The sequence below is a fragment of the Megalobrama amblycephala genome, linkage group LG12, assembly GCF_018812025.1.
Source record: "Megalobrama amblycephala isolate DHTTF-2021 linkage group LG12, ASM1881202v1, whole genome shotgun sequence".
Classification (NCBI taxonomy): domain Eukaryota; kingdom Metazoa; phylum Chordata; class Actinopteri; order Cypriniformes; family Xenocyprididae; genus Megalobrama; species Megalobrama amblycephala.
The window spans coordinates 1,027,464-1,042,545 of NC_063055.1; the positions used below are offsets into that span (position 1 = coordinate 1,027,464).

Consider the following 15,082-nt stretch of genomic DNA (forward strand, 5'->3'; position numbering starts at 1 on the left):
ATGTTCGCAAAATGCTAATACATGTTAGCAACATGTTAATTAATGCTAGCAACATGTTACTTCCTGTTAGCAAAACATGCTAATTCATGTTATCATGTTAACAAAACATGTTAACAATGTGTTAAAAAAAGTTAGCAACATGTTAATAAAGCTAGCAACGTGTTGAAAAATGCTAACAATGTTAAAACATGCTAGCAAAATGCTAAAACATGTTAGTAATGTGTGAAATCATGTTAACATGTTAATCATGCTGGCAACATACTAGCAGCATACTAAAACATGCTAGTAACATTTATTTTTTTTTAACTTTCTCTGAGTAAAACCTTCAAACTTCAAGCTGTTCAAAGTTATTTTAAACTTTCAGACCTGGCTTTGTCAAGCCAACATCAAAGTTTGTCATCAAACTTTACTCATCTGCGTCTGCTCATGTTGAGCTCTCACGGTTTGATGCCCTTTTATTTTGCAAACAATGCAGCCGCATCCCTGCATGAGAGCCGCTCGATGGTCACTGCGGCGGCCAGAGATGGAGACCCGACCACTGTTGAGTGCACTTACAGATTTACGAGGACCACATCGTGTGTGTGTGTGTGTGTGTGTGTGAGGGCAGATGCATGATTAATGTTGCATACATGCTGCATGTGTGTCTTTGTATTAAAAGCAGATGTTATTTTGTGTTTGATTTAGTGTTTTGTCCATCAAAACTGAATTTAACCCTGATGCTGATTCTGAAATTCTGATGTTGATCATTTGAGGCCTCAGAAATGTGCGTATCAAATATGATACAGTAGCTTTATAGTGTTAAACCAACTCTTTCTGTTTCTGTACGGTGTGTTTTCTGCAGGACTGTGATGGATCATAACCTCTCAGTGTAATTTATGTGCAGTTATGTGACATTTTTCAAGCCATCACCTTTTTGCGTTGTTTCGTGCCTCCAATTCTCCTCCTGGTCTTTTGGGTCAGGAGCGGAGCAGGAATCATGGGTAATTCGGCCTCGGGCGCTGCAGCGAGCGTTTTGTTGAGCAGAGCGAACATTTCTGCTTTCATTAAGGTCAAGAGCACAACATGCAGGCGCTCGCTGTAGACTCAGAGTATGATGCGCGGTCTGTGCATGTGTGCGTCTGCTGGGTTTGATTGTGTTAATTCATAATTTAATTCATAATTTTGCCATAATCAAGCAGTCCAATAAAGAGCATGTGAGATGCTTCTGTTCCTCATGCGGAGGTCAAACACAGTCACACGGATGATAATGGGACGTTTATATTCCAGTGAGGAATATTCAGTGACTAATGTGTTTCATTTACTGCACCTGCTGATGACCTTGTGTGTGTGTGTGTGTGTGTGTGTGTGTGTGTGTGTGTCTGCAGCTTCAGCACCTGAGCAGTCTGGACCTGCGGCACATCTCTGAGCTCAACAACGAGACCGTGATGGAGGTGGTGAGAAAGTGCCGGAACCTGACGTCCCTCAACCTCTGTCTCAACTGGACCATCAATGACAGGTACACACACACACACACACACACATACACGTTAAAGGGCTCATGTCATGCATTACATTCTCAGTGATCGACAGCTTTACTGTACTTTACTTGACCTTACCTTAACTTTACTTTGAGTTAAGTGAGATTTTTAATTTTAAATTCATTTTACTTTTATCATATTTTTTTCGATTAGATTCATTTTCATTTACAGTGCATTAGTTCAGTTTATGCAAATGTTTTTATATAAATAATTTCTTCTTAGTTTTATCATGCGATGATAACTCGCAGCTCGTGTGTGATCACAGCAAAGCTCTGTCGCTCATTTCACATGCAGATGTTTCTTAGAGGAGGCGAAACAGCAAATTACCTATTTGTGGATGGACGGATGGGTGGATGGATGAACAGATGAAAGGACGGATGGATAAACGGATGAGTGGAAGGATGATTGGACACATGTATGGACGGATGGGGGGATGTATGAACGGATGAATGGTTGGATGGATGGATAAGTGGATGAATGGATAAACGGATGAGTGGAAGGATGGATGGATGGATGGATGGATGGACGGGTGGGTGGTTAGATGGATGAACGGATGGATGGATGGGTGGACGGATGTATTGACACATGAATGGACGGATGGGGGGATGTATGAATGGTTGGATGGATGGATGGATAGATGGATGAATGAGATGGATGGATGGATGGATGAATGGACAGATGATGGATGGACGGATGAATGGACACAAATTGACAGATGGGGGAAGTATGAACGGATGGATGGATGGACGGACGGATGGGTGGTTAGATGGATGAATGGACGGATGGATTGACAGATGAATGGATGGATGGACAGATGGATGGATGGATAAACGGATGAGTGGAAGGATGATTGGACACATGTATGGACGGATGGGGGGATGTATGAACGGATGAATGGTTGGATGGATGGATAAGTGGATGAATGGATAAACGGATGAGTGGAAGGATGGATGGATGGATGGATGGATGGATGGATGGACGGGTGGGTGGTTAGATGGATGAACGGATGGATGGATGGGTGGACGGATGTATTGACACATGAATGGACAGATGGGGGGATGTATGAACGGATGAATGGTTGGATGGATGGATAAGTGGATGAATGGATAAACGGATGAGTGGAAGGATGGATGGATGGATGGATGGATGGATGGATGGATGGATGGATGGATGGACGGGTGGGTGGTTAGATGGATGAACGGATGGATGGATGGGTGGACGGATGGGTGGTTAGATGGATGGATGGATGGGTGGACGGATGAATTGACACATGAATGGACAGATGGGGGGATGTATGAATGGTTGGATGGATGGATGGATGAATGAGATGGATGGATGGATGAATGGACAGATGATGGATGGACGGATGAATGGACACAAATTGACAGATGGGGGATGTATGAACGGATGGATGGATGGACGGACGGATGGGTGTCTAGATGGATGGATGGATGGGTGGACGGATGAATTGACACATGAATGGATGGATGGGGGATGTATGAACGGATGGATGGATGGACGGATGGATGGGTGGTTAGATGGATGAATGGACGGATGGATTGACAGATGAATGGATGGATGGACAGATGGATGGATGGATAAACGGATGAGTGGATGGATGGATGGACGGATGGACAGACGGACGGATGGGTGGTTAGATGGATGAATGGATTGACGGATGGATGGATGGATGGATGGATGGTAGATGGATGAATGGACACATGGATGGATGGACGGATGGTTAGATGGATGTATGAACGGATGGATGGATGGATGGACGGATGGATGGACGGATGGACGGACGGATGGGTGGTTAGATGGATGGATGGACAGATGGATGGTCACAATCGCTTCACTCGTCCCTCATTGTTCTGCAGCTCACAGTATGAGAGGTTTTTCTCCTCTGAATGATTGGTGTGAGTCTCCTGCAGTCGTTGGTTTGGTTCCTCTCAGTTCTTCTGGAGCTTCAGTCTCACTGTAGAGAACTGAAGAATTCATTCAAGCAGTTTCTCAATGTCTTGCTGTTTTGCCTAAAGGAAATGACATCTAAGAGGTGTCGAACCCCACGCCAGAGTGAAAAACACAGTGACCCGCGGCCATCCGGCAGCAAAAGGCCAGAATGCAGTTAAACGTCCCCATTAGCCTCTCTGGACTGCGCTGTCCTAGAGAACATCACACGGAAAAGAGCCATTTCTCTCATTTAACTAATAGACGGGTCAGAGAAACTCACAGATGGTTTCTGAAGCCCATTTGGCGGCCACATCACAGGACGCCGACTGCCATTTTGAAAATCTGTTCTCCATATGCGTGAAGCGTTTGATCCTGTGCTGCGTGTTTTTGTTGTTTTTGATTACTCAGTCATATTTCTGTTTGTCGTTTGAGACCTGAGTGAATCAGGTACAGTAGAAGAGCGCAGATGCCGGACGGCTGTAAGTCACAGATAGCGGCCGCAGTGATTTCACGCTTAAACACAAACAGCAGAAAGACGAGTCTTCATCTCTGTCGGCACTTTAACAGACACGTTTAAAGGCTTCAGGCATCTTTATAAATCATGATGGAGCGTCCAGCTGCTCTTCAGGTAGATGCTCGTCTTGATGCCTTCACACACGTTGAGCTCTTCACACGTGAAGCGTTAGTGTACCAGAGCTGGTGTTGAATAATACAGTCACAACTATGTTTACTGTATTCATTATATAATCATATCAGTCGGTTATATAATCCAGTGGATCTCAAGGTGACTTAAAATAAGAGCTTTACAATAAGATGATATAAAATATATTTCTTATTTTAATTCACCATTTTTTCTGTTTTTGAAGAATAAGGATTCTCACGGTATTGAAAAAGCTGGATATATAAGGCTTTTAATTTAAAATCTAGACCTCAAGTTGGGTTAAAAATGGACAAACCCAGCGATTGTGTTGTTTTAACCCAGCGGTTGGGTTAAATGTTTGAACCAACATGCTGTGTAGTTTTATTTAACCCAACTATTGATTAAAAATGACTATGTGTCTGGCTTAAAATGAACCCAAAATATGTTGGAAATTAAAAATCAGACACATAATGACTAGAGACAACAATAATAATCAAAAGGTGAACATTTATTAATAAACAATTTAATAACTTTGTTTAATTATTATTCATTAATCATATTAATACATGTTAATCTCCAACATGCTTTGGGTTTATTTTAAGCGAGAAATACATTAATTTTAAAAAAATAGTTGAGTTTAATAAAACTACCCAGCAGGTTGGGCAAACATTTAACCCAAAACAACCCAATCGCTGGGTTAAAAGTTAAAACAACCCATTCGCTGGGTTAAAAGTTAAAACAACCCAAAACAACCCATTCGCTGGGTTAAAAGTTAAAACAACCCATTCACTGGGTTAAAAGTTAAAACAACCCATTTGCTGGGTTAAAAAATCCCAATCGCTGGGTTAAAACAACCCATTCACTGGGTTAAAACAACCCAATTGCTGGGTTAAAAGTTAAAACAACCCATTTGCTGGGTTAAAAGTTAAAACAACCCATTTGCTGGGTTAAAACAACCCAATCGCTGAGTTAAAACAACCCATTCACTGGGTTAAAAGTTAAAACAACCCAAAACAACCCATTCGCTGGGTTAAAAGTTAAAACAACCCATTCACTGGGTTAAAAGTTAAAACAACCCATTTGCTGGGTTAAAAAATCCCAATCGCTGGGTTAAAACAACCCATTCACTGGGTTAAAACAACTCAATTGCTGGGTTAAAAGTTAAAACAACCCATTTGCTGGGTTAAAAGTTAAAACAACCCATTTGCTGGGTTAAAACAACCCAATCGCTGAGTTAAAACAACCCATTCACTGGGTTAAAAGTTAAAACAACCCATTCGCTGGGTTAAAAGTTAAAACAACCCATTTGCTGGGTTAAAACATCCCAATCGCTGGGTTAAAACAACCCAGTCACTGGGTTAAAAGTTAAAACAACCCATTTGCTGGGTTAAAAGTTAAAGCAACCCATTTGCTTGGTTAAAAGTTAAAACATCCCAATCGCTGGGTTAAAACAACCCATTCACTGGGTTAAAACAACCCATTTGCTGGGTTAAAACATCCCAATTGCTGAGTTAAAACAACCCATTCACTGGGTTAAAAGTTAAAACAACCAATTCACTGGGTTAAAACATCCCAATCACTGGGTTAAAAGTTAAAACATCCCAATCGCTGGGTTAAAACAACCCAGTCACTGGTTTAAAAGTTAAAATAACCCATTTGCTGGGTTAAAAGTTAAAACATCCCAATCGCTGGGTTAAAACAACCTATTCACTGGGTTAAAAGTTAAAACAACCCATTCGCTGGGTTAAAAGTTAAAACAACCCATTTGCTGGGTTAAAACATCTCAATCGCTAGGTTAAAACAACCCAATCACTGGGTTAAAAGTTAAAATAACCCATTCACTGGGTTAAAAGTTAAAACATCCCAATCGCTGGGTTAAAAGTTAAAACAACCCATTCACTGGGTTAAAACATCCCAATCACTGGGTTAAAAGTTAAAACAACCCATTCGCTGGGTTTGTCAATTTTCAGCCGAGCTTGGGTTGTTTTTAACCCAGCATTTTTTAGAGAGTAGTTTTGCAAGTAAAATCCTTCTCATTAATTCATATGCAGCCAATCACAAACGACTAGAAAAGTTATGCAAATTCAAATAAATTCATTGGTTAAAACAGCTCAGCTCCTAAAACGTCTGGAATCGTGAAATGTAATTATTTAAATTTTATTTTTAATTATTTTAGTTACTAAATTATTCACTTTTAGTTGTTATTGTGTTTTCCATTTTAATTTTAATTAATGTTTTAGTAATTTTGTTAAATTAATTTGAATGAGAATTCGTTTTTGATTATTTGTAGTTATTTTAGTACAGTTTTGTTTATTTCAAGTAGCAGAAATGGATTTTGAAAAGAAAAAGGTTTGAATATTTTAGTGGATAACGGGAGTCCGGGAGGTTGGGAAGCGCCGGAATACTCCATATTCATCATGTTTTGGCGGACGGTGGTTGTGTGAGAATCTGGGCATATTTTCCTCATGTCAGGAGTAAATCATGTGACCTAGACGACTGTAGATGAGCCTCCTGCACATAAATCACACGTGTGATGATGAATAACCTGGACAAATGTTATTTCATCCGCTTTTGTTCTTGTTTAATAAGCGTGTGTGACTGGAGAATGTGTGGCGAGTGTTGAGGACATTCCTTCTGCTGTTTATATTCCTCCTTTACCGTATGGATTTACAGCCTCCGCAGGCTCGTTCAGACGCTCCTGAGCGCTAACACAATATTGAATTTACAATCTGCCCCAGATACAATCGGCTGAACGTTGCTGTTCCTGTTCTTTTATGATTTCTGGATTTATTGGAGATGTGGTTGGCCAGTATCACATTATGATTCTTCCAGTATTCCCAGCCTTGACCTTTTATGAAATACTGATTGATTTCATTGCAGCGTTTCCCGTTGGGTTGCGGGACGGTTGGGATTTGGCTTGGGTTTGGGTTTGGGTCGGTGAGGTCAGAGTTTGAGCTGGAAGAGACTGTGCTGTAATTTACACTGATTTGACTTCTTTACAGCCACATAACTAGATTCATGAGCGCTGACGCTCGACGAGTCCTGGATCAAACATACGCTTCAGTGTTACTCACACTTTATGATGTGTTTGGAAAAGTCAGAAATGCTTTTGTGTCTTTTTATTGTTGTCTAAAGTCAACATGAAGTCCAAATGACCCTGTTTATTTAACTCATGTTCCTGGAATTTTGAAGGAAATATATATATATATATATATATATATATATATATATATATATATATATATATATATATATATATATATATATATATATATATATATATATATATAAATAATTTTCAATATTTTTATAATTTTTTTTAATGATATAACTCAAACTCATAATGATATGAATTTACTGTAATACAATATACTGTAATAGAATAGACGGAACACAAAATTTCATTTGTTACATTTGCAAAATTCTATTATTTTCTACTTCCACAATATCTTAAAACTTACTTTTAAGAGGATAAAAATTAACATCAGTTGGTCCAAAGAAGCTTTAATTTTATTTAAAATTATATATATATAAAAAAACAGAATAATTACAGAATTTTACACACAATTCTGTATTTTCATATATTATTCTCTATTTTTTCCTATATCTCTCACGCTGATTCTCTCTTCCTGTCGCTGCTGTTCTTGGTTTCTCTGTTGTTGGCGTCTTTATCTTCAGCTTTGGTCTTGGGTCGGCTGTAAAAGCCTCGTTTGACATTGTGGTTGTGCAGCAGATGAGAGTCAGTGAAAACACATCAAAGTGAGTCTTCTCTGCATTTCTCTCTTTCTCCATGTAATCCCAGTGGAGACGGAGCCACACACAGTCTGATTCAACAGGCTGATTCATGAAAATTTAAGCAGCGATGATAGTGGCGTTCACGGAGGGCTTGACCTGTCCGATCGTGAACAGCAGAAGACTGAGACTGCTGAAACACAGCTTCATGTGAATCAGAGAGTGTCTCGTGTCTTTTTCAGAGACTCTACACGTTTTACGCGACTCTTTCAGACTCGGATCTTGAGAAGAAACAGGAATTGAGTAGGTGGAGATCCTGATGTCTTCCAGCATTACGCTTCACTTTATTCTCCGAGTGCGAACCGTGAGAGTGTGTGTGTGTTTAACACTCTGAGGTCTGAAAACGCGCAGGCGCGTTTTGCAGGTTTTTTTTCACATTGCAGCAAAACAGACTTAAAATACTCCGTCATTTTTTGTCATAGAGACATAAGTAATATATCAATTGAAACTATAGAATATCTTCTTTTATTTGTATACACTCAGAGTAAAAACACAATGTTGTGCTTTTTGTAAAATAAAGAAAACTAACATGATGCGTGATTTCTCCTCTCCCTCTGAACGAAGTCCAATCTGATAGTTCTCAGAAAATGAACTGTAACTTAGTGAATACTAATCACAGAAAAGTTAAACTTATGTCTAAAAAAACGTTAAGATGTCAGGTTTTAAATCATTTAAGTCAAATCGAAAACAAACCTTCTGTGTTTATGTAATCTGTATGAAAAGAGAGCCATGTCAGAAGTCCGTGATTCAGCTCATTATCCGCTAATGCGGCCACGCCCACAGAGCCAGCGCTATTCAGACGCAAATTCAGAGGCAATACATGCATTCATCGTCTCAATCGTGTATTTATTGTCTTGAAAAGTGTTTATCTGGATGTAAAAGTCATGGTTAGGGAGCTCTAGAAGACATGCAGTTAGTTCCTGTTTTCTTTTCTTCTACAGATGAATTTTAAATTTTTAGATTTAGATTTTAGAGTTTTTGTTTCTTTAGCGCCCTCCGGCTGCAGTATGAATTGGAAACTCCATTCATGGAATAGCCTCTTCTTCTTTTAGATGAATTTGTGGACTAAAAATGCACAGAGAGCGCCCTCCGACTTCAAGGATGAATTGAAAACACCAGCGCTCATAGTAATGACAATGAATATTAAATAAATATAACTTCTCTGTATAGAAAATTGACATAAGCATATGAGAATCCAATATTTCTCCAAATGTGCATGCTTTTAAACTAAAAGCCTATATTCAGACTCTTTGCATCACAGAAATACATTATATTTTAAAGTATAATATAAAACCATTACTTTATATTGTAATAATATTTTCTGTATGTTTCATATATCATGATGAGCTTGAGACATCACAGAAGGTTTTTTTCACAGCCTACCTGACTGAAATGCCTCATTAATATGCAAGTCATTTCAGCTCATTACTATGCAATTCTTTTGTCTTCTCAGGTGAGAATGGCCCATTATTCAGTGGTGATTCACGCCTCCATGCATACTGTGTTTCTTGGCAAAAAGTGTCTTACAAAAACTAAATCAATATATTGTTTTATATGAAGGAGTAGGCAGCATAATTTTTACATAATTTTGAAGCAAAAACTCTAGTCTACAACCTCCAATACCCAAAAGTCTTGTGAGAGATTTAATATACTTAATTTTGGCCTTATTTCAGTGACTTAAGTTTTTTGTTTTTTCAGTAACCACGCATAAACATTATTCCTTCAAAAACACAAACATGTACATACATGTTCCTCACATATTATTGTAGCCTAGTTTGTGCTGAATACAGTGTAATGACACTTTTGTCATTTATATGTTTATGATCAACTGAAAAAAGCACAAATGTCAGAGCATGTCAAAACTTCTCCAGGCCCCAAATCAGCCTCAGACTCCAGAGGGTTAATCGACTCTGATCCGAGTGTTTGTGCTCCTTCAGCTTCACTGCAGATGATGTGGAGTTCAGGTGTGCAGTCGTCTGATCTAGAGCATTTGCTTCTCATTTATGACACTTTCATTTCAGTACTTTCCTAGCCCTCGTATGGTCTTCGGGGTCTTTTTGACCCGCAAATGATGTTTGCTCAAATTTAAAAAAATGTTCTCTTTGTCCAAATAATTTATTAATATAAATATATCTAATTTATATAAATTTAAAAGATATCACAAATCCTCCAAAGACTGCACAAATGTTGAGTAAAAACATTAATAAACAGAGTAAAATTACATTTGTTTTTGAAAAATATATTGTTACAAAGTTACATGACATGACACTTTGTACAGTTGTTAACACTTTTAAGATCTACAAATAAAAAGAATTGAAATGATATCTTGTTTTTATGTTAGTGTAAAAAAAAAAAAAAGTCACACTCAGGGTCTTTGGTGTCTCCAGAAACCGCATGCAACAAAATGTAATTTTGTAAGAATTTTTTTTTTTTTTTTTTTTTTTAATAATAATAATTTTACTCTGTGTATTAATGTTTTCACTCAACATCTGTGCAGTTTTTGTAGGGTTTGTGATATTTTTTTAAATTTATATAAATAAATAAATACATATTTTTTCAATAGTTTTTTTTCATACTAAAACAGCTTTTTATGTTAAATGTATTTTATAAAAGACCCACATTTCTAACTTTCATTCATGGGGATAACATGGATGAAACTGATTTTTTTCAGTTCAAAAAATGCAAAAAATACAAAACTTTGACAAAAAGTAATTTTTATTGTTATAATTTCATAACATTTAGATATGAATCCAACTGAGAAAAACTTGTGAAAAGAGTCTTTAAGTCAGTCAGATAGCAAATAGTGGAGCTCTGCTGCCATCTACTGGATAAAGTGATCATTTTTTACTTTTAAAACTGCATTTTCCAAAAGATGGGCAAAAATCTTACACTAAACCTTGTCAAATTATCCATGTTAACCCCATGAATGAAAGTTAGAAATGTGTCTTATAAAGTGAATTTTACATAAAAAGCTGTTTTTGCATAAAAACATATTTAAAAAATATTTATATAAATTTAAAAGATATCACAAATCCTCCAAGAACTGCACAGATGTTGAGTAAAAACATTAATAAACAGAGTAAAATTACATTTGTTTTTGAAAAATATATTATATTGTTACAAAATTACATTTTGTTGACCCTGAGTGTAGCCCCAAACGAAGACCGCACAAGGGCTAGAATTCTCTGTTTGTCTTCAAGTATTGATAGAGTTTAGGAGCAGAAGTGGAAAAGAGTGTTTTGTTGACTGATGATGGGCCTGTTCTTGCTCAGATGTGTTTAGATGTGTAAACCTTCAATGTTTTTGAATGAGCTTTTCTCTTTTCTAAGACCTTGCTGGACACTTGAACAGCCACAGTCTGCTCGACCGTTTTCTGTATTATGAGATCAAGATGCAGTCTGAGAGTGTTTTCACACTTTGTCTGTGAGGAAGTAATGTATGCCTCTTGACCTCTCTCTGCTGGATTAGCCGTATCGTTTCCTCTCTGTGATATTTTCATTTGCACCACAACTAAATTAATTACTCCGGTCCGCTTTCGGAACGTGAGTGCTGAGCGACTCGCTTCAGGCCCACTTGATCCGTCCGATGATTCCCGGCGGAGGCGCACTTCTGCGGCACTTAGCCGGTTCTCGCTCCAGCTGTATAAACGGGTCGTGCGTAAAAGCTATTTGAGTCGCTCTGAATGAGAGGCTCTGCTAAGCAAATAGCTAATGTAATAAGGTAAAGCAGTTCTTAAGCGGCGCTCCCCTGGCCCGCCACCAGAAGACTTATTGCATTCAAAGAGGCCCGTAACGCTGTGTTTGTCCTTCATTACTTCAGCTCTTTCTTTCTCTTGTAGGATCCAGTCCCTCTGAAGTTTAACGGATGAAATATCGAGCCTTGCGATTCTCCAGATAACAACAGTAAATATGCTCCTGAAATATGGAGCGTGATTCATTTGCTGGGAATGCGTGCGCTCCGAGCCAAGAACACCAACACGTCGATGACTTAGTGAAAAATTCATTCTCGATAAGAAAGCTGCGAACGGCACATATTCTGGGAGGTTTCATCTGCATCTTTTGGTATTTATCACAACACATGGATCTGGTTACGATACACAGATGCACATTTATCAAACGCGTTATAATGTCAAACGCTTGTGTAATTTGGCAGCGTCTCGTGCATATTTCATTTCTTCGTTAGGGCACTTTCTGAAATGCGTCTTCAGCCCGATGGATTCAATATTAGCAATGATTCACGATATCAAGAAACAGCTTTTACCCCGAGTGTGAGAGCCGTTATATCTAATGTAACAGCCTCCTGTCTGATATAAATCTGTCGTGTGCTTGTGATTGAGTTCACTGAACGTTTGAAGTGATGCATCAGTCATATTGAGTTTTGTCAAGTGCACTCTAAAAAATGCAGGGTCAAAATTGTACAAACCCAGTGTTGGGTTAAATGTTTGACTCAACATGCTGTGTTGTTTTATTAAACTCAACTAATGATTAATAATTACTATATTTACTATGTTGCTGGCTTTAAATGAACCCAAATTACAAATTACTTGAGTAACAACGCAGGCAACAGTAATAATCAAACGGTCAACTTTTATTAATATGCAAGAACACCCAGGAATGCACAAAAATATACACAATATAAAAAATGCTGGGTTGAAAATGGACCAATCCAGGTTTTTAACCCTGCGATTGGGTTGTTTTAACCTAGTGGTTGGGTTGTTTTAACCCCGCAGTTGGGTTGTTTTAGCCCAGTGATTGGGTTGTTTTATCCCACCGATTGAGTTGTTTTAACCTAGTGGTTGGGTTGTTTTAATCCAGAAGTTGGGTTGTTTTAACCATGCAATTGGGTTGTTTTAACCATGCATTTGGGTTGTTTTAATCCAGTGGTTGGGTTGTTTTAATCCAGAAGTTTGGTGGTTTTAATCCAGCAGTTGGGTTGTTTTAACCATGCATTTGGGTTGTTTTAATCCAGTGGTTGGGTTGTTTTAATCCAGAAGTTGGGTTGTTTTAATCCCGCAATTGGGTTGTTTTAATCCAGCAGTTGGGTCGTTTTAATCCAGCAGTTGGGTTGTTTTAACCCTGCAGTTGGGTTGTTTTAATCCCGCGATTGGGTTGTTTTAATCCAGTGGTTGGGTTGTTTTAATCCAGAAGTTGGGTTGTTTTAACCATGCATTTGGGTTGTTTTAATCCCGCGATTGTGTTGTTTTAAATCCAGCATTTGGGTTGTTTTAACTCAGCGGTTGGGTAGAATAAAACAACCCAGTGTTTTTTTAGAGTGATGCACATGTTCTTCTATTACTGCCCTCCACCTTTTAGTGAAAGTAACGAGGCTGAATTCATTGTTAAAATGGCGGATCTCTTCAGGAGGAGGAGCACGTCTAATCATTCTTCATTTGATGAAGACGACGCGACAGTCTGACCGTAGCATTCACGTCCTGAAATACAGCCGCAGGAGGGAGTTCTCATAGACCGAGGTGAAATTAATTTCATGCTTCCTAATAAGCTCAGGTTTTCCCTCGTGAGCTCGCGTCACCTTAACCATTGTCAATATTTCTTCTGTATTCATAACTGTTTGTTTAACATGCCTTTAATTAGGAGCTGCTATTGAAAGCTTTAATTGCTTATTAAAACTCTTTTGCTCTTCGGAAAGCCAGAAATAAGCTAATTTCTATGCAGCTGTGCACTGGGAATCTCACATGAAGAGAATTTGTTGGGGTTCTTGAGCGCTGAGGGACCGAGAAGCCAATTTGTCAGAGAAAAGTAAATTGCGGGTTCAAGCGCGGCGTCTCGCCTGAGATTTGTGGTGAAATGCAAAAGTTTTAGAACTGATTAACAGTCAAAATCTGATAGTTGAGAGTGTGTCTCTTAACAGGGTTGTGAATAAAATTTAAGATCAGAATGATGTACATGCTTAAAATCCCCCTGTGGTGAAAATCAAGTTTGAATCAAAGTGAAGTGAACAAAAGACAGTCTCAAAAACGCAGTGTTACTGACGTCACAAACTACCTTGTAACCAATCGCGTCACCGAGTGGATCTCTGAGCTGGTGTGAGTGGAGGCGGGGCTCATTTGCATATTCATAGAACTGCGTATACTAAATGAGGCAAAGTGTAGAGTTACATTCAAGCTATTTTAAGGCATAAATAATTTTTTTTCAAGGAAAAAAACATAAATATGTCATTTTAGTGATCAAAGATGAGTTTTAAGAGATAAAATTATTGACTACAGGGGGACTATGATTTTTTACAAACCTCTGTACTCTAGAGGGCGATAGTTTTCTTCAGATTTCCAGTGTTATTATTCAAATAACTAACTGACTTGAAACTGAAAGACAGACTATAATAGCGTTGAGTGCGCAACATACTTGCCTTGCATTATGATTTATATTTTTGTAATGCATTACACGTACGGTTGACGTCAATATTTACATATTTCGCTTTATACAATACTGACTGTTTTAATGCAGCTTCACAGTAATAAACAAAAATAGCAGCGTTAATTCATTGCAGAATTATAATTCAAATTTGAATGTAAGAAAGTAGAATAAATAAATCATATAATGTAACACAGTTAATGCATTAGTTAACATGAGCAATATTTTTTACAGCATTTATTAATCTTAAAGTTAATGAAAATACAATTGTTTTAACCCTGCGTTTGGGTTGTTTTAACCCCACGATTGGATTGTTTTAACCCCATGATTGGGTTGTTTTAAACCCACGATCGGGTTGTTTTAACCCAGCGATTGGGTTGTTTTAACCCTGCGATTGGGTTGTTTTAAACCCTGCGATCGGGTTGTTTTAACCCCATGGTTGGGTTGTTTTAACCCCACGATTGGGTTGTTTTAACCCTGCGATTGGGTTGTTTTAAACCCACGATCGGGTTGTTTTAACCCAGCGATTGGGTTGTTTTAACCCCACGATTGGGTTGTTTTAACCCAGCGGTTGGGTTGTTTTAACCCTGCGTTTGGGTTGTTTTAACCCCACGATTGGGTTGTTTTAACCCCACGATTGGGTTGTTTTAACCCCGCGATTGGGTTGTTTTAACCCCGCGATTAGGTTGTTTTAACCCAGCGGTTGGGTTGTTTTAACCCTGCGTTTGGGTTGTTTTAACCCCACGATTGGGTTGTTTTAACCCCACAATTGGGTAGTTTTTAACTAGAAAAGCAAATTTAATTAAACCACATTG

The 15,082-nt window shown here is 38.3% G+C and overlaps 1 protein-coding gene across 2 annotated transcripts in view; it reads left to right on the top strand.

Annotated features, from left to right (window-relative positions):
* Positions 1-15,082, top strand: part of fbxl17 (F-box and leucine-rich repeat protein 17) — a 262,981-nt gene that overhangs the window by 101,588 nt on the left and 146,311 nt on the right. For both annotated transcript variants that reach the window (XM_048211226.1, XM_048211227.1), the window contains exon 7: positions 1,365-1,495. In XM_048211226.1, the coding sequence (XP_048067183.1) occupies positions 1,365-1,495 (131 nt within the window). The remainder of the gene's footprint in view (positions 1-1,364; positions 1,496-15,082) is intronic.